The sequence below is a fragment of the Drosophila mojavensis genome, unplaced genomic scaffold (genome assembly GCF_018153725.1).
Source record: "Drosophila mojavensis isolate 15081-1352.22 unplaced genomic scaffold, ASM1815372v1 contig_231, whole genome shotgun sequence".
NCBI classification, from domain to species: Eukaryota; Metazoa; Arthropoda; class Insecta; order Diptera; family Drosophilidae; genus Drosophila; species Drosophila mojavensis.
The window spans coordinates 759,577-778,748 of NW_025318772.1; the positions used below are offsets into that span (position 1 = coordinate 759,577).

Below are 19,172 nucleotides of genomic sequence, written 5' to 3' on the forward strand. Positions count from 1 at the left end.
CGCTTCCTATGGCGTACTTATAAATAATTATTTAATTAATTTCTATTTTAAATTTGAAAGTGTGAAAGGCTCAGGATGTAAGGTTGTCAGGGTAATTTGTAATCAAAAATGTTTATATTTAATAGAAAAACAATTTAAAATTAGATAAGCGACAGCATAAAAATCAAATCAGAATCAAATCAAAACAATGCCTTGCCTGCTTTGAAACAGTAAACTTTAGGTAATTTTGTGTTTTTCAACACTGTCATTTGCATGCATTTGATTTTCACTAGGCGTATACGCAATGAAAACACGAGTAAATCGACTGCCACAGGGAAGAAACATAAAATATAAGATAGTTTCATATTGTTCAACTGGCGCACGTGAAACAATTTACGTACTTTTTGTTTGTTCTGCTTGTGTTTTAAATTTCCCAGTTCAGCATGATGGTACATATAGTGCATGTATGTATATATACACATACTATATATCTATATGGATAAATATAAATGTGTGCATAGTTTCGGGGCTAAACTCGGCACCAAAATTGGCGCTGCATACTTTTGCGCTTGGGCCAGAAAATCATTTACTACCATCTATACCCTGGAACTGCATAATATTTATGATGTTTGGCGAATGTAATAAAAAACATTTTAATCTAAATTTAATTTAATTACAATATTTGCGGACATACCTATACATATACACTAATATACATACACATACCGAAAACCATAAAACTTTTTTTATATTTTGTATATATAGTATATATTTTGATATGTGATAAAAGATAGATATATTTATTTGCTCCAATTATGGCGCGCATAAAAAGTAAACGAGCATTTTTTGGAGTAGCAAAAAAACTTAATTTCAGTTAAATATTATTTACATTCTTTTTCTGCATCATTTTTTGGTTAGAGTAGCCGAAAATGATTGCTTAAATTATTTTGGAATTATTCAGCTAAATCTAAAGTGCATACAGAAGTCCAGTTTAAAATTTTGTCGAAAAACTATCAAATTATATACATATATAATATATATATATATATAATATATATTCAGTCCTGACCTTTGGTTTCTCCCGAAATCGCATTTTTGTTGCTCGTTTGGTTGCGTTTTGCGCATATTTAAGTTTGTTTCGTTTCATGTAAATCATAGCAAAAAATCAATGAAATTAAAAGTCACTTTGGTAGCAAGTTTCATTATTTTGTTTACTTTTTATTGCTATTTATTTATTTCATTTTATTTTTGTGTTTTTTTGACTTTTCATTTTGTGGTTTTTGTTTTGATTGTGATGCGCTGACAAGTTGAAAACTTGCCAGGACGTTCGTAAATCATTTTGATGAGTGTAGAGAAATTAACAGCAGTTTGAAACGTAAAAATAAAACATTTAAATGAAATCACAAAAAATCGAAATAAAAGGTGGCACTAATTGAAAGTAGTCGCGGAACGCAATCAAATTGCAATCGCGAATCGCGCGTTGAGAGCTGCACAGACCAATAATTTTTTAATTAAATGAGTCGTCGGTCGTTGAAAATTGTATTGCTAATAGGTTGTGTTTATTTGTCTCGCTTTCTCTTTCTATCTCTTATAAAATACTGTGAATAGGCGTCTCTTCGTTTGTCCGGGCTGGAGGCTCTCGTTGAATCGAAGTAGCTTCTGGGCGCGGCCCTAAATCTTGTTAGCCACCGGCTGCACCTCGGCAGTAGTGTTGAGCTGTGTAAAGTGCGGCCACGTCGAGATCTCCTGGAACAGTCGACCACCGGGGCATTCGGTGTCTCGCACTTGACGATGCCCGAGCAGCTTGTAGGATGGATCGATGTAGCCCTTGGCAACACCAAAAGCAATCAAATCCATTGCAGCCTGCAACATGGAAGCGGGGGGCAGCTCAGCTGTTAGAGAGAGGAAGCAAAGGAATAGATTAGTACATCTTTTGGAATATTTAAAGCAGGGCTTTACTTCTCCAATCGCCAATGAGCACAATGCCCACACTCTTGTCATTATATTTGGGCGCATGGGCGCCCACCACATTGAAGCCACGTCCCGTGTAGATCAGACCATCGCCGCCGATGCCAAAGCTATAGCCAATGTCGTTCCACCCGCGATCCACCTGGTGGAAGTCCTGCATTTCGCGCATGCTGCGCATGCAGTCCGGCGTCGTCACACATGCGGCGGGTATGTAGGAATGATGTATGATGACATACGGAGCGGGGCCCTCGAAATAGTTCACCTCTTTCGGCACGCGGGCGCCCCAATCAGCGCGGGACAACAGCTGCGAGCTCCTTGCTGCACCACCCGCAACACCATCCGTTGCGACAGGTTGCATGTGTTGGCTATAACCTGTAGAGCAAAGATTTACCATTAGTTGTTTGTTAACTTGTTTAACTTGGTTTTCAATTTCAGCTTCAATTTCGTTTATTTACTATTTGCTACAATTTTCGCACCCGCCCTGAGATGAGTCGTAGATACGTGTGTGTGTGTGTGTGTGTGTGTGTGTGTCTTACCCAACTTTGTTAGCATTAATTGCAAGAGTTTGCTAAACTTTGTCTTTAACTTAGTTGAATCGAGCGTTCAGGTTTGCTTCCGCGTAGCCATTGATAAATTATTCGATACGGACTCCCCCGTCGATTTGTCAGCAGCAGCCGCCGCTGCTGGTGGTTTTTCTGTGTGTTGCTGTGTTACCTCAACGAGGTGAGAAATCGCAATGAAGCACACGAGCCAGCTGACACTCGTTTCGCCTAATAAAAATTCCCCGCTTGACACACACAGAGAAAGAGTGGGCGGGGGAGATGCAGAAACCTATAGAGAGAGACAGAGCGGGGACTTGTTTAAAGTCCCCCCAAACAGGTAGTTGAACCGAGCTCTGATCGGCTATTGATATAATCATTTGTTTTTTGATTTTTTTTGTTTTTTTTTTTTTTTTTTAATATGCACATTTTAGAAATCTTGATCTCCTAACTGCTCTCATCATTGCTCCCACTCTGGTTCTCTGCCTCTGTCTCTGCCTCTCTCTGTTTGTATTTCTTTGACAAACGTGTCAATTAATGAACCGGCCTCGGTTTATATAAAATATGCAAAAAGTTTGTTTGACAATTTATTTTGTTTACTAAAACGTTTAATACGCTTCAAGTTGCGTAGGGTATGGCAAGGCAAATAAAGCGTTTGTTTAAACATAAACGGTGTCCTTTTTATACCCTGAACCCATTTTCAATGGGAAATCAGGGTATAATGGTTTTGTTGAAATGTATGTAACAGGCAGAAGGAGGCGTGGCAGACCCCACAAAGTATATATATTCTTGATCAGGGCGACTCAGCTGATTTGGCCCTGTCCGTCTGTCCGTATGTATGAACGCGTCGATTTCAGAAGATATAAGAGCTAGAGACTTCCAATCTTCCAGCTTATCTGCAAGTTATACAATTTCGTTTTTTTTTAAATTTACCCCCCACCCTTAAATTCACCCCCTCACCCTCACTTTTGTAAAAAGCGTATTTCAAATACTAGAGACTTGTGCTTTAGCAATTACATGCATATCCATGTTATAATCATAATCTGAAAGTTTCATGAAGATCGTACGTCCACAAAAAAGTTATTAAGCAATTAAATTCTCATAGTAAGCGCTCACTGCCGCCCATGCGTGTTTATGCTTGTGTGTGTATATGTATGTATGTGTGTGTATGTATGCCTGTGTGTGCGTGCGTGCGTGTGTGTGTGTGTGTGTGTGTGTGCGTGTTTCTTGTGTAAGCTGAAAGACGCGAAAAATTATTGAAATAGCTATTACTCCAAGGGTTCAGGGGATCTCGTAGTCGAGTAGTCTCGACTAGAGCTTTCTTACTTGTTTCTAGATATACGATTTTATGAGAATACAAATGTAATCAATAAACTGTAATCAACAGATCTTTAACTACAATTTTATGGGAAAAAGTTTCTTAAATTTATACAAAAATTTCTGCACGGTAAGAAATTTTATATAAGTGAATTTAAAAGTACTGTAGACTCCTTTGTACTTGATTAGCCATCCCATAAGAATTCCTTATTGACTTTAGCATAGCAACGTGAATCATATATAGCCTCATTAAAAATTGTTTTAAATATATTTTTAATTGCTGAATCTTCAATTTTTTATTTTCCTACTTAACATCTCAGCTGTCAAGCAATTATCTGTCATTTATAGTCAATTATTTACTTATAAGAAGAAGCACGTATACATATATATACAGTTAAAAGTTTCATTTGAAATTAAATGTTTTCAAAATAATTTTGATTGATTATTAGAAAATATATTATTGGTATTAATTTAGATGTCGAATTTAAATTACCAAGGATATTTATCTAAAATTTATATTTGCATTATCGCAGCTGTTTATATAATTTTAAATGGATAAAACTGCAGACATGAACTTATCATCAATTTTAAATTTATTAGTGATGCGGTATGACTATATTCTTCGGTTATATTTGTTAGTGTATTTAAGCTGTCTGCATTTAATTCCTATGTGTACGATAATCCACAAATAATGATGACTCAGATTGAGAGACTAACAGAAATGATTTTTTTCGTCTATTTTTGCTAAAGTTTTATACAAATGGTATGCCAACAGGTGGTATCATCTATCAGTTGGGACACAGTCGTCTGTAGGCCACAGCCCGGCCTTCGAAGTTGACTTTCTGGTTGCTCTTCAGCCCGCAACTCATAAATGCAAATAAATCCGACCAAAAACTATTTCATTCAAAATTCAGTGTATGCTTGGGGTTTTCTAGTTTGTGAGTGTGTGTTTATGTGTGTGTGAGTGTGTGAGCGAGTGTGATGTCGTCTGCGTTGGAGAGTGAAACTTAAACAGCAACCATTTGCCATGTTTGCCAAAGCGTCGACAACTTTAGCAACTTGAGCGCTGCCACGCCCACTTTCCGGCGCACTTATATGCATACGCAAAGTTGGTAAAATGGTGAGTGAGGCCAGGCGAGGGAAGCGCTGAGAAGGATCCGCTGCTTCATGACTTGACTATCTGAACTGCGGCAGCAGTTTCTAATTAGAAGTTTGGAGAGCAAAACATTTTTGTTAGCACCTGCGACTATCCTGACTCACCTGCCCAACGGATGTAGCAGATAGACGAGAGCTGGATTCGGATCTGGATAGAGCTGAAGCTGAATCTGAAGCGAAGTCTATTGGCAGCCCGTGCTTGCACAATAAACAGAGCGTGTTAAAGGGAAGCTGTCTGTCAAATCGTTTGCTATTTAATTTATGCCTTTGCTGTGAATATTGTAGTGTTACACGTTAATTACGTCTATAAACTCTCTCGCACTCTCACCCTTTCACTCGTTCAATTCCCCCATCGTATATTTATCGCTCAGCCGGTTCGAGCGCCTCTTGGAAACCCCAATTTCGCACACGCTCCTCTAATCACTGGCCCTAATTACGCACAGCCTAATAGAGTAAACATTAAACTCGTTGTGTGCTAATCAATGTTGCAAACTACAGCCTAAATATACACCTATACACACACACGCACACAGTCACGCCCACGCATAAACAACGTTTAACTGAGAGATATTTAATAATTGGGTTCGAGGTCTGTCTTGGAAATCGAATCGTATTTCACTAGAAAATTGCCTCAAAAATGTAAGGCTCTCTGCCGCCACAAATGAAAATAGCTCGGGGCATACACAAATATGTAGAACGAGGCAGATAGACTATTGAGTAAGAAAGGGAGGATAAAAGAGGAAGGACGTACGCATATCTCCTCCGTTAGCCGTGGTGCTATCTTTGATAATTTGATAAAACGTTATCCTTGATCAAGTATTGTTTCATAATTGAAGGAATTTAATTTATTCAATTGCAGCCACAAAATGTCAATCTTCTCGCCCGTGCGCCCTTGTTTGCTTTTAATCAGTCAAAGCACATAAAATATGCTATTTATTCGCAAGCACACACACACGCACACGCATTCGCCACCACACACGCACACCACACTCACGCATACCTGCGGAATCATATTATGTGTGCGAGCATTCCATACGCATTAAGCAAATATTTTTCTTTTGAACAACGAGAGTATGCTATAATATGTCATAATATTATATGAAAGCGGACATATTCCAAATGAAGTCATGCAGAATTAAAAATAAAATAAAAAATAAAAAATCAAAAAAATACCAGCTAAAAGAAACAATGACAATGACAAAAAACAAAAAAATTATAATTTGTATACAAATTTTAATGCTCTATTTTATAACTGTTCATATAAAATAAAATAAAATGGCAAACAAATTAACAAGTTAAGGAAACAATTTAAAATTGATATTTGTCGTACGCATTCTCTCTTAGCTCTTTGCATTAAATGTTTGACAGATAAAAAAACAATAATAGAACATTTAACCATTTCATAAAATAAATTAATTAAAAGAGAAATATATAAACATTTTAAAGGCCTTCGTATCCTATGTCAAAAGAAAACTAAAAAAAAATCTTTTTTATACTTTTAGATATTGAATTATTTTTGTATAAATTTATTTTTTATACTCGTATTTCAGTAGTCGTATTTCAATAATCGTTAAAAGACATAATACAAAAAAAAAAAATAAATAAATAAATAAATAAATAAAATAAAAATTGGAGAAAACAAAAGAAATGCTGACGTAAGGTATATTTATCTTCAGTATTGAATTCTCATTAAATCTTGGAAATCTATTAAGCAAATAAAATGTAGGTCAAACTGAACATCGTCAATAAACTGTTCTTTAATGTTAAATAATTATTTTATGCTTCATTAAAATTGACAAAATTCTTTATAAAATGTTGTCTATCAACACAAAATATAATAAATTCCTGTATGCATGCATTTGTCGTTTCAGCAAAATGCTTAGTTGGCTAAGATATTAATTGCAAGTTTGATACTCTTAATGCGTAAAAGCGTATTCATAAATACAGAAGCACTAAATTATAATGTGCATATTATAAAAAATTCCCTTGCCTGCCTGACTGTCAATAAATGTGTGTGTGTGGATGTGTGGGTGTCGCATGTGCGGGCTTGCTGCCAGCTATATAACATTTTTGTTAAATGCAAGTAATTAAATTTACGCTCAATCTGAAACAGCAGCAGCACTGCGAGTATACAAATTACCCAATGTATAAGATGCATATCTCCTCGCTGTTGCTTTCGTCTGCCATTCCAGTCTCTCTATCTCCCTCTCTCTCTCCCTCTGCGCTCTCTCAGCTTACAGGGTGAGCTGACAACAATTTCCAGTTGGCATTTAGCAGGCGTGCAGAAATTACCGATAAGCGGCAAGTCTGTCTGTGTGCGTGTGCGTGCGCGTGTGAGTGTGAGTGTATATTTCATGGGCGACCTATCGATAAGGCATTAACAACCCACACTTACCCATCATAGATAGCAAAAGTAATCCAAGTGCTGTCATACTGGCAGGTGTTGCGTGTTTTAGGAACTGCTTTATTTTATGTAATTTCTTCTTTTAACGAACTTAGGAACTTTTTAAATTGATTTGTAAAGTTTAATTCAATTTGTATTGATTTAGCTTGTACATATATTTTTACTTTTATTTTATTTTATTTTTTCTTTTTGGCAAGAATTGTGCAAATTTGTTGTAAAAAATATTCGAGCTCCAATTGTTCACATGCTTTATATATTTCTTGAAATATATATTTATTTGTCAGATTAGGTTTGCGTTATGTTTCGCGTTCCGGCGAATCTGAAGAGCGAATGATTGGGCAGCATAAGGGCGCACCAATGTTTATAGACTCGTACCAAAAAAAAAAAAAAAACAACAAAAAATCAAATAATGAAATGTATTTAATTATTTTGTGTTTTTTTTTTTTTTCGTTTGAGATTTTTTTTTTTGTTTTGTTTTTTTCGCACCAGCGCTGTCGACGTCAGCGTCGCTGTTGTTGCCTGCGCGCAATGCCAAACAATTTTTAAATCGTATGAAATTTATTACCAAGCGCCAGCGTCTACGTCTGCGTCAGCTTCGCGGTCGCGGTCGCTTAGTCGGCGTCGCTGTTCTACGGCTCGTTCGATTTGCTCATTGCCGCTCCGCTGTGCTCGCTTCCGCTCAGCTCAATCGTTTGTTGCTGTTGCGGCCGTCGCCTCGGCTACGATCGGTTAGCTCTCAATTTGCTGATAATGTTATCAATTCGATTCACTGGGTTTTGGTCTCTGTGTGGTCTCTGTCTCTCTCACGGGCGAGCCCGCGCGCTATTAATTAATTTTAAACGCACCGTTAGAATTGATATAGGTTCGAATTCCTGTGTGTGATTTACATGTGAAATTTAGCAAAATTTTCAGTCGACCTCTTTTATAACATTTTATGACATGCGGAGCTCGTTTTGCTGTCTACATGGCCCGCTGAACGGTACTTTTTGCTTGCACTCAGGTTGCGGGTATTTTTATTTCGCTTTTCGCTGTAGCCTTTCTCGATGGCATGAATGATAACCCGTGTATCGGATGACAGCTAAACCTTGCAACGTTTTGTAATAGGCCAATCGAAAGTTTTGAGCATGAGTCATGTCTGGAAGGCCCTTAACTAATCGCCTGTTAATTATTCATTTATCATGTTTTTGTTTGTATAATATAGAAGCCAACGACTCTCATCAGATTACTTAAATTTTCATTTGTACTTTCCAATTTGTAAATTAAATTAAATGAAGAACTGTCAATTCTAATGTTATGTATTTATTAGACCTGTCAAGATGAATAGCTTATTAATATATTGCTCGCTGTATTTCATTTTCGACTTGATATTTCTAGATTTGCTTCGTTAATGCCATGTCATTGTGTTCTAGGTCGTCCTTAATATACATTTTTTCGGTCATTTTGCTTGGAGTTAGACTTTGGTTGGATAGATTCTTTGGTGAATAATCTTTATAGCTCGCTCATTGTGCGATTATGTTATATTTACCAAACGCTGCTCACCTTGAGTGAAAGACCTAATTTATGCTGGTGAGGCTTGCTCAGCAAGGTTGTGCGACGATAAATATTAAGTTTAGAGCAACATTAATCAAATCTTAGGTAAACATATGCGCATATGTTAGTTATTCGCAAATAACGATTCGTTGCCAAGGTGTGTAGCAGCCAGCATTTGTCCGTGACTTCAACTATCGTGTGATTTTTGCAATGTGAATATTATTTATTTACGTTTATCATTAGCTAACAACTCTTGGGCAATTATATTCAAGTGGAAGTCACAGCTGTGTTTACACTTGCATAAGTTCTTTAATCTGCACTATAGTATATCCCTTGGTTCTTTACCCAAGATCTTATCGATTGCCTGAACTTTGTGAACTGCACTTCTGAATGGCCTATCACTGTCTTGCACTAAGCTGCTCTTCTGTTTGTCTGCCCCGCGCGCTCTATAGTGTTCTTAATTCTGTCGTTAAAATATGTTTTTTTTTTAGCCATCTGTAATTTGTTGGGGAAGTCCCTTGTTGATTTCGAGGGGAAGCACTGAGCGAATGTATGTGTTAAATTGCTTTAGTCAATACGCTGCGCTTTGATAGATAAATTAGCAGTTTTTGTATATCAGTATTTCATTGTCTGCTCTTCAGTATTTTGCAAAGCATTTCCATACTGTAATGGCGCTTGTGACGTTTATCAGATTTCTTGCATATTTCATATCTAGTTATCGAAAGTCTATTTATCTATGCAGATGACTTATTGACTTTTTAGGTATGCTTGAGCTCAATTTTTTTTTTTTTTTTTTTTTTTTTTAATAGAAGTCAAATTTTTAAGCGTAGTCTAAATTTGGCAACGATGTTGATATTTTGAAAACTTTTTTGGCAATGTGGGAATGGAAACAAAGTTATGGACTCTGACTCAAAATAAAAGAAACTTGTTTTTCAAGCTACAGTCGTAAATGAATGAATTGTTTCATTTTTTGTGGGTATCTTATCTGCCACAGACTATTAACTTCTTAAACAGCTCATACCTTGATTTAGTTAGAGAACATCGTGTAGTGTATTATGGATTCGCTGTACTAGTTTTTCCTGCTTTTTTTCATTAGGCCAATCTGTCATTCAACCAGCACGCACAACCAGCTATATATATATGTTCTTGGGGGGATTACCGCAGCCTCCAGATGGCCATCATCAAAAGGAAATTTAAGTCGTTTGCTAGCCAATATTTTTGGCTCTCTGTGTGCTTATGTGGGAAGGTAAACACGCAAGCGAGAAAAACCCCCCACACTTCTCTATTTACTTAGTTTATTTTGGTAAGCCAAACAGGGGGAAATTTTGATGTAAAGGTCACAATAGACACATGGAGTAGTTCAAATGGTTAGTTGTCTTGCTGGCACAGCACTTACCACAAATTATACGCAGTGGCTGATGTTCCTTTTCTTGCTGCGGCTGCGGCTGCGGATGTTGTTGTTGTTGTTGTTGTTTGTCTTGCGGTGTGACGGCGTGCAAGGCCCCCCAATTGGAGCCAGATACCGACCCACATTCAGACCGCTCGTCGCCCATCGTCGTGCCAATGTCGTTAACAACCAAAACAATTCTGAAAAACAGCTAAGCAACAATGCGAAGCGTGTCCGGGAAACCGAAACACTCGAACAGTCGATGCCAATGCCGAAGCCGATTAGTGCGCTAAATACCCTGCAATCGAAATAGGGCATGTGCATTACCCTATAAGCTAGGCCCAAGCTATGAAGAATATTGAGAGACACATTAGTCTTCCATGGGCGGAAATATTTAAAATCGTACTTTAAATATGTGTACATGAATAAAATTGTATTTAATATGTACATAGATTCAGTTAGATTCAGTATTCATGAATCCTACGATATCTTTATGAGTTCTGTCGCATATCTATGTTAGTATATTCTCAACCAAGTTGTCGTGGTTAAGGTATATCAGCAGCGTGTGTTCTCGCTCAAAATTTGTTGCTCTCTTCTTTGGTCTTATACAATTTTTTTTTTTTTAATTTAGCATGCTAATCGTACATCTTATCAGAGTATTAAGTGCTATGATTCGCTAACTGCGGTCTGACACGCTCTTCACTTATATATTTATACATATATTTATACATATATGTATACATATCTATATGCGTACATATGTATTTCATTTTTGTTCAAAGGCTCACAGCGATAAAAAATCACATTGTTTTTAGGGTATTCACCAGAAGGCGAAGCATTATCTATGCAGCTGTTAGATAATGACAAGCGTCTATTACAATTAGCAAAAGTAATTGCAATTTATTTGTTCAAGCAGCCGCCCATTTGGCTACAAGCCGAAAGCACCTTACCCTGTGGTTTATCGGCCAAAATGACTTAATTAACGAACAATAGACGCAGGCAGGCCAGGCTGTTGGCTTCATTCAAACTCGTCCGAGGTATGTGCTCTATATGTGTGTATTTACATACACACTAGCTAAACATACATAAGCTATCTGTGTTCGCTCCACACATATCAGGTTCCAGTCACCAAGTCATCAGTGTTACGCTTATCTATTGCTGTGCAAACTTGTATTTATTTTGGATCTTCGAACAGTGATTCTCTGATTGGATCAGTTGGTATTGCGAGTCGACTGATTGGAGTAGGTAGTATAGAGAATCGAGCTGTGTCAATTAAAGTTGGGGTAGTACAAATATCATATATGTGATCATATGTGATCTGTATGACTTTCTTAGCTATTTAATTAATTATTTCAAGACAGTATTGCATAGTAATTGGAAGCAGAGAATTAGTAAGTCAAAAGGTTGGCTTAGCTCTTGTTAAAGGTGAATTGTAAAAATTATAATAAATATATATATTAAATATATACAAAAAATAAAATTAAATATAAACATTTTCGACATCTTCGTTATATTTAAACTAAAAAAATAAAATGAACAATTTGTATTATAATTTAATTAACATAAGTGAGCCGATTCCTGATTATCTTCAAAGCATATAAAAAATACTCTAATGTGATTATTAGAATTATAGCACATTTTGCTTGCAAAGCTCTTGAGCATAAAGTGACAATTAAAATTTCCGTGACGAGCAGTCTGAAAGTCAGAAATACAACTTCATCTATAGCCGGTATATTTATACATACATACGCATATCTATATGTACACACATGGTTATCTGAATATATACATCTGGCAAAGTTTTGGCAAGCAGCGACTCATCAGTTGGCGCTTATATCATTGCCTGGGCGGATTAGTTACGCTGGCTGGTTACCATTTGGGTTAGAAATTACGCTCTTGATGGCAAGGAGTGTGTTTTACCGGTGGGCGGGTAGGCGTGGTATTTTAGATCTCTTCACTGATGGCAGAGCGGGCGCCACGACACGCACATGCCATATATTAAGGCATACATAAAATGACAAACGATTTGCGCGGCGCGTAAATTGAAAAGCGCTGAGCCTGTGAGATTGCTGTATATCCAGGAGTCTACGAGCAGACGCCAGCCAGCACCAGCAGGAGCAGCAGGAGTGGGAGCAGGGGAACAGCAGGGGGAGCTGTTGGCTGTTGGCTGACTGGTTGCTCCTTGTTGGCGACAGCAGCGACTTTTGCTTGTTTGTTTGCCTGTTTTTGTTATTGTGCGAATGTGTGTGTCTGTGTGTGTGTGTATCTTGTGACACGCCTTCCTCCCTGCCCGCTCCACTCCACTCTATGATCCTGGGCTGAATGCCAAAACTTTGGCAAAGTATTCAAATTAAAATTTCAATTAAGGAAGTGAATTTGGTGTGCCGAAAGTGTATTAAGTCTATTTGGGCGTCATCTTGGCATTTGAGCTGTGGGCTCAACTGTCGCCCGCTCGATTGAAATGTGGGTGGCCACACGTGTGCCACTCCTAGCAACAGACCAGCTCCTACCCACACCCGCCCTCCCCTCCCCCAGCCAGTTTGTTCGCACCGTTGCTTGATTTATTGGCAAAGTTTTGTCAGTCACATGACATAAGAAGTACTTTGTGGGAAATATATTATGCATTTTGTATAAACCAAACGGCAACATTCTGCGAACGGGTGGTGCTTGCTGTGGTGCTGTTGCTGCCACCGCTGTGGGCATTATTAATAATGTAATCAATTTGTAAACAATTTGGCATATATCAATGCGCTTCGTGCTGCCCATAAATCTCGCAGAAAATTAGCAAGCTCGCCGTCCACGCAACGCCAACGTCAATTTGCATCCCGATGCCGGCGAATGTGTTGGATGGTGGCTCTAGTGGGTAGGGGGTGGATGGTGCGTGCTGTGTGGTGGGTTGTTTTTCAGCGGTATCCGAAACGTAGCTCGAGGCACGCACAATGTTCAGGCCTCTGACATATTGCAATGGGGCCACGTTGATGGATGGACGCTTGGGATGGACAGTTGCCTGTATCTCAAAACTCGCTGGGATCAACCCAGGAGTCGGAGTGTGCGTGTGGTGGTGACATTCGCCAAGCAACAGCTTTTGCGAGCTTGGGTAGCTGGCTGGCTGGTTGGTTACGATGGTTTTGCTCTTGCTCCTGCTCTTGCTTTTGCTTTTGCTTTTGCTCTCACGCCTGCCTGCTGTCTGGCTGCTCGCTTGGCAGTTAGTGACAGCTGCTGCCAGGCAGAAACCAAAAACTAGGGGGAAAAAATTCACCGAACTGCCATGGACAGCGTAAAGCACGCCATATCTAATCTCTAACAAGCCTGAATTTTTGGCGGCGTGCTGCGATACAGCGGACCCAGCCAGACCAGACCAGACCGAGCCGGGCCGAGATTGAGACGTTCGCCTGGCTGGCTGGCCTGATCTAGTCCCAGCTCAGCAGCTGTTGCTTAAAACTAACAGCTTCCTGACAGTTACTTAAGCGAAAGCCCGCTGGAATGGTTTCACCTGAGTGCGTTGCACTCAACGGAAGCTGGAATCAATGTGCATATTCCGGCTCCAGCAGGAGTTCTCGTTATGTTACATTTGCTCAACATGCAAAGGGTGCAGCTAAGACTGTTTACATTTGGTAAGATGCTAAAGCAGCGACTTATGACTAATCGTAGCTATCAAAGCTGTCTACATATTTCTCATTATCTTGGCTGCTCGAAATATATTTACTCTCACTTGAATCGAACTGCTTTGAAGTACACTCGGCAATATTAAAGTGCTTACGGATATTTATGCCCTATATGTGTTATATCAATAAATAAGCCTTAGTTTTCAATCTGGTTTGTTATATTGAATTCTTGTCTCCCATCGCTCTACACTTGTGCCAAATGTCAGAGCACTTTGATATTTATAATCTAAGAGCTCAAACAGCACTATTTTCCTCTCGACTGTGCCACATTTGAAGCATCAATAAGTTTGAAAAAATAAATAAAAATAAATACAAGTGTGTGTTCTTATGAAAGTTAATATCTCGTATGTTTGTGCTTTTTGACAAATTCTCATTCAGCGCATTCAAACGGCAAATTGAAGATTATTTTTCTTTTATATTTTTTATTTTTCTACTCAAGGCATCTCGTTGGCTTTTCATCATCTTCAGGCACGACTGAGCACGGCTAGGTCTCGAAGTTTATGAACTTGTCATATAGCTGGTCACAGTTTTCACACAAACTCTCTCTCATCTTCTCTGTTTTGCTTGCAGGACATGTCGGGCCGGTTGAACTATCAGCATGCGGCGTATGCCTGGCGCCAGGAGCAGGAGAACAATCGCGTGGAGGCCATACACAAGGTGAATCGCTACTACGACCATTGGGGCAAGGTGACGTCACGCTTTGAGAACTGGACCAATCAGGCGTATTATGACAAGGCCGACAAGAAGTTGCAGGAGCGCAAGAATCAGCAGCAAAAGGAGCAGGAGCTGAACGAGCGTCGCGCCAAGCTGCGGCAGCTGCTGGAACAGGATAATGACATGTATGATCAGGAGCTCGGACGCAAGCGTCGGCCTCGTCAACCTACTGCAGATCTTCAGACTCTGGAGCGCGTTAACCAGTCCATCAAGGAGCAGGAGCAGCTCAAGCGCAAATTGGAAATGGAGGCCAAGCTGTATGGCCGCTGGCGCCATGGAGTCGACGACGAGAAGCTGCTCTTCCAGTCCAAGTCGAACAACGAGGTGCTGGCCAAACTCAACTGGCTGGACAAGCAAATCGAGCAGCAGCAGCATCGTGAAGAGCGCGAGGCGCTCATTGCCCAGCAAAAGCTGCTACTCCAGCAGGAGATCAGTCGCACCGAGCAGGAGCAGAAGGAGCGCCAGCTGATACGCGAGCAGGAAATCAAGGAGATACGCGCTCTGCAGGAATCGCATGTTTCTGAGCTCAAGGAGCGCCAGGAGCAGGCAGAGAAGCTGAAGCAGGAGGAACAGCACTTACGCCTCTTCATGACCGAGCTCGAAAAGGAAAAGAACCTGCTGGAGGAGTCGACGGCACTCATGTTGCGCCAGTCGGACGTCAACCAGGCCTACAATCTGAATAAAATCAAGCTCTTCATACGTAACCGCAACGAGGCATTCCGCAAACAGATCTCGCTGTGCGTGAACATGCTCGAGCGGATGGCCAAATATGCCATCAAGACGGAGGAGCTGCAGCAGGTGCTCGATAAATGTAAGGATCAGCTGGAGGCCGAAACGCTGGCCGCCAGTCAAATCGATGCCTTGTACGAGTCAGAGGCCAAATACAAACTGCAACAATTCGAGGAGACTTGGCGTGAGCAGCACTTGCGCCGCTTCAGCGACATCAACAAAATCATCGAGCAGGAGCAGCAGCTGCTGAGCGGCATGTTGCGTGAGAATGTCACCGAGCAGGAGTCGATCGTCGAGCTGCGCGCCACCCACCTTGCCGGTATTGAGCAGACCACCAAGCAGCTGGAGCAGCTCAACAAAGAGCAGGAGCTCTCATCGCCACGCTCAACAGAAGCCATTGAGACCGTGCCGTGTGATAAGCCCACACAGCCAAGCGCCACTCTCAGTCAGGCCGATCTCAGCGAGGAGAACGAGCTGGTGCCCAAGGTCAGCGACTCCTTTACCAATCTCAATCTGGATGTCTGGCAGGATCTGCCGCCCGTGCGTGGAAACGTCGATCCGCCACGCCTACACAACACGCGCTCATTCAACGTCGTCAATGCGCAGAACGCCGTTCCGCCCAAGTTTGCACGCAAACGCGTTGTCTGGACCTAATTAGTCGAGCGGCGCACCGTTTAAATTTTCAATGTATTATTAGCCTAGATAATCAATGTTTTAGTTATAGTTAAATGTCATTATATATGTGTGTGTTAGGGTATTTCTATGTCTCTCTCTCCTCGCTGTCTCTGTGTGCTTACTGTGTCTAAAAAAGTTCTCTCTCTCTCTCTCTCTCTCTATGTGTATTCATAACCGACTGATAATGCTATACATTAGAAAGAAATAAACCGATTTTTGTGAACCAACAGGAAACGGGTTTATTACTTCAAGCGTGCATTGCAAAATAATACAATTATAGTGTAAGTATAATTAAAATCTTGCTAATTCCCTACGATGATTGATTCGACTATATTTAAATGCCTCTTATTTACAGCTTTAAATTATTGTCCTTTTTTCTTTTTAATATGTATTAAAACTTAATTGATCGCTTTCATGATGCTAATTTGAGGAATGCTGTGAGTTAACTCAAAGATAAAATCGATGCAATTGTGAGCCAATTATAATTAATTGTAGATATGCATTACCGTTTGATATCATTCGCACAAGCCAAGTGCCTCAATTAATTTAATTACCGACGCAGCGTGCTGCAATTATTTTGCATTTCGAGCCAGCAAAGATGTCTGCAGCATTGCTCATCGAAAGCATTTATATGGTCGTTACTGTAATTATGGATAACTTGGTCAGAAGGAAAAATCCAGAGGGATAAACAAAATAAACATTTTTCATTTGGCTCCTTTTACTTCACCTGGGGCACACAGCAGCCACAGGAGGGCGGAAAAAAATGAAAAGCAGTAAAATTTGTTGTATATGCAGAGCACCCAAGCACCGAACGTTTGAAATTTATTATACACTTCTGAAATATATACAAAATATCTCATCGATAGCAGGCAAAGTTTCCATGCGATTTCCTGCTCACTTGAAGCAGATATTCAGTCTGAGCGTCCATCAGCTCTGGGGTTTCAGTTTGAGTCGATTTCCATTCGCAGAAGCTTAATATGTTGGGCATAGCATTTTCTTGATAGCAGATACGTGATTACATCATATGAATCAAATCGAATCATATATGTTAATATATACCATGTGTATATATTCTTCATACATTTAAATCTTTCTGTCTAGATCCTTTGAGCTTTATACATATAGTAAGGTAAGGTAAGTAAGGTATAATGAAGGTAAGGTAAGGTATTCAAATGTAGGTATCTCCTCCGACATGGCATCTCTTGAAGGGTATGTACCTATCGACCCACTCTTATTGCTTGTGGCATTGCCTACAAAATATGATCAGCAATCATTTCTCGAACGTTGCAAGAGTAAGAACATTTGAGATATTTGCACACGATTTAATAATGATTATGTTATATAAAAAATGCAAGGCGAAGGAAAATGTGCCAAATATGGCGGATGGCATGGAGCATGCAGGGCGTCTTTTGATTAAATTTCTTTGAGTGTTTGGGGCACAAAATCCAATTTCATTTGCGCTAATGGCTGCTGTTGCAGCATTTGTTGTTGTTGCTGCTGCCGTTGTTCCTGCTGCTGCTGGTGGTGCTGCTGCTGCTGCCGCTGTGCAACTTCCGGTTCGCTTCGTTGGCAGCAACAATGCAAAACACACAGCGCAGCAGAAGCGGCGGAGCAAAAGAGTGGAAAAAAAAAGAATAGCAGTGAAGAGTGCATGAGAAAAACGCGATTGTTAAATTGAATTAAAACCAACAAAAAAAAAAAAAAAAAAAAATGCGACGCAATGCAAACATCACCCGCTGCATTTGGAGCAACTGGCGGCCAAGCGGAAGGTATGTATATCATGAGCAAAAGCAGCAGCAGCAGCAGCGGCAGCACTTTATCGCCATCTCTTTTACCGTCTCCCTCTGTGCCAGTACTTCTCGCTCTATGGGCCATCAATTTTGGACATCGTGTTAGTGTAACCATTACACTCGCCCACTTGGTCTTAGCCAAACGAGGTCAGTTTGAGCAAGACAGCAAAGGATTTGGTTACTTCAAAGGGTAAGCAATCTCCAGCAATCTAGAGTTATCGATTACAATGAATTCGATATGCCCTATATTTGCTGTAGCTATAACTTAAGCTTACTATAAGTCGACCTACATATAGTGACTAGAGCAATTACATTTTATTTTTGATAGACACAGGCTTATACCAATCTACATTATTAAAGACAGATGATTTGAGCCTGATATTGACAGAAAGCCTACTATATTTTGGGGTAATTGCTCACAACCCTATTTTATAATATTCAAGAATGGCAATGACAGAAATAATAATTATGCCATTAACATTAATTGAATTATTAAATCGTTTATGGCCCTTAAAATATTTTCTGCAATTTGCAAGCCGAAATGCCAACGATTGTGAATTGTAACTAAAGTATGAGATTTTGGGTCAATATTAAAAAGAATGTTCACATTTTGTATACACTTTACACATTTATATGCTTACCTTACTTATTAAATTGCAGCTTCGCCTTGACTAAAACACTTTAAGTTAGAGAAACCAGAAATGGGGACTCACAATTTGATTTGCGTAGCTGTGTGAAGTCTCAAATATTTTTGTATATTTTGTGTTTTCCAGTTTCTTACGTCCTGTTGCTCAGATATAATTCAATTGCACATCAACCGAAAAGTTCAAACTCCGTACTGCGTGTTCAAGTTGACCTATTTACGGAGTGTCCTTTCATTTTATAAAAAATAAAATATATATAATACGTTTTATTGGCAGCAAACAGACCAACTTGCATCCACCTATATATGCACACACATACATACATATTGTGTATATATAAATCTATATACATACATTCCATAAATAATTTCATATTTTCCATGTTGTAGTTTGTTGCTCGCTTGCTGCTTTCGTGGAGCATCGGAATGCTGACCAGCAGAGTCTGCCATGTACGTAAATTATATAAAATAAATAATAAAAAAGAAAAGACAAAAGGAACAAAAAATTATTCTGCAGCTGTATGAATGGAATGTCAGTAGCCTTTGACGCCAGCTGTCTTCAATTGATAAAAATGAATAAAAAATGAGGGAAATGACATAATAATATTTAAGGACTTAATGCGATCAATTTATTTACATGACGATACAAAATATTGTATATCTTTCAAGCTGATTTA

The 19,172-nt window shown here is 39.4% G+C and overlaps 2 protein-coding genes across 6 annotated transcripts in view; one reads left to right on the top strand and one right to left on the bottom strand.

Annotated features, from left to right (window-relative positions):
* Positions 1 to 16,289, top strand: part of LOC6574511 (trichohyalin) — a 32,112-nt gene extending 15,823 nt beyond the window's left edge. Inside the window, exons 1-2 of one of the 3 annotated variants that reach the window (XM_044008097.1) lie at positions 14,172 to 14,259; positions 14,515 to 16,289. In XM_044008097.1, the coding sequence (XP_043864032.1) occupies positions 14,518 to 16,041 (1,524 nt within the window). In that variant the 5' untranslated portion in view covers positions 14,172 to 14,259; positions 14,515 to 14,517 and the 3' untranslated portion in view covers positions 16,042 to 16,289. Of the gene's footprint in view, positions 1 to 14,171; positions 14,260 to 14,377; positions 14,433 to 14,514 lie in introns of those variants that run through there. The other 2 variants (XM_015167482.2, XM_015167483.2) reach the window with 2 other exon arrangements.
* LOC6574510 (peptidoglycan-recognition protein LB) lies at positions 1,517 to 10,460 on the bottom strand. Of its 3 annotated transcripts, none has more exons than XM_032733803.2 (3): positions 10,289 to 10,460; positions 1,939 to 2,319; positions 1,517 to 1,871 (listed from the first exon to the last, which is right to left on the bottom strand). In XM_032733803.2, the coding sequence occupies exons 1-3, from the start codon at positions 10,443 to 10,445 to the stop codon at positions 1,651 to 1,653; spliced, it is 759 nt and encodes a 252-aa protein (XP_032589694.1). In that variant the 5' UTR covers positions 10,446 to 10,460; the 3' UTR covers positions 1,517 to 1,650. The 3 variants fall into 3 exon arrangements, with proteins under 3 accessions (XP_032589694.1, XP_002000553.1, XP_015022970.1); XM_002000517.4 differs by lacking the exon at positions 10,289 to 10,460 and adding an exon at positions 7,354 to 7,757; XM_015167484.3 differs by lacking the exon at positions 10,289 to 10,460 and adding an exon at positions 2,484 to 2,681.
* Positions 16,290 to 19,172: the final 2,883 nt, after the last annotated feature.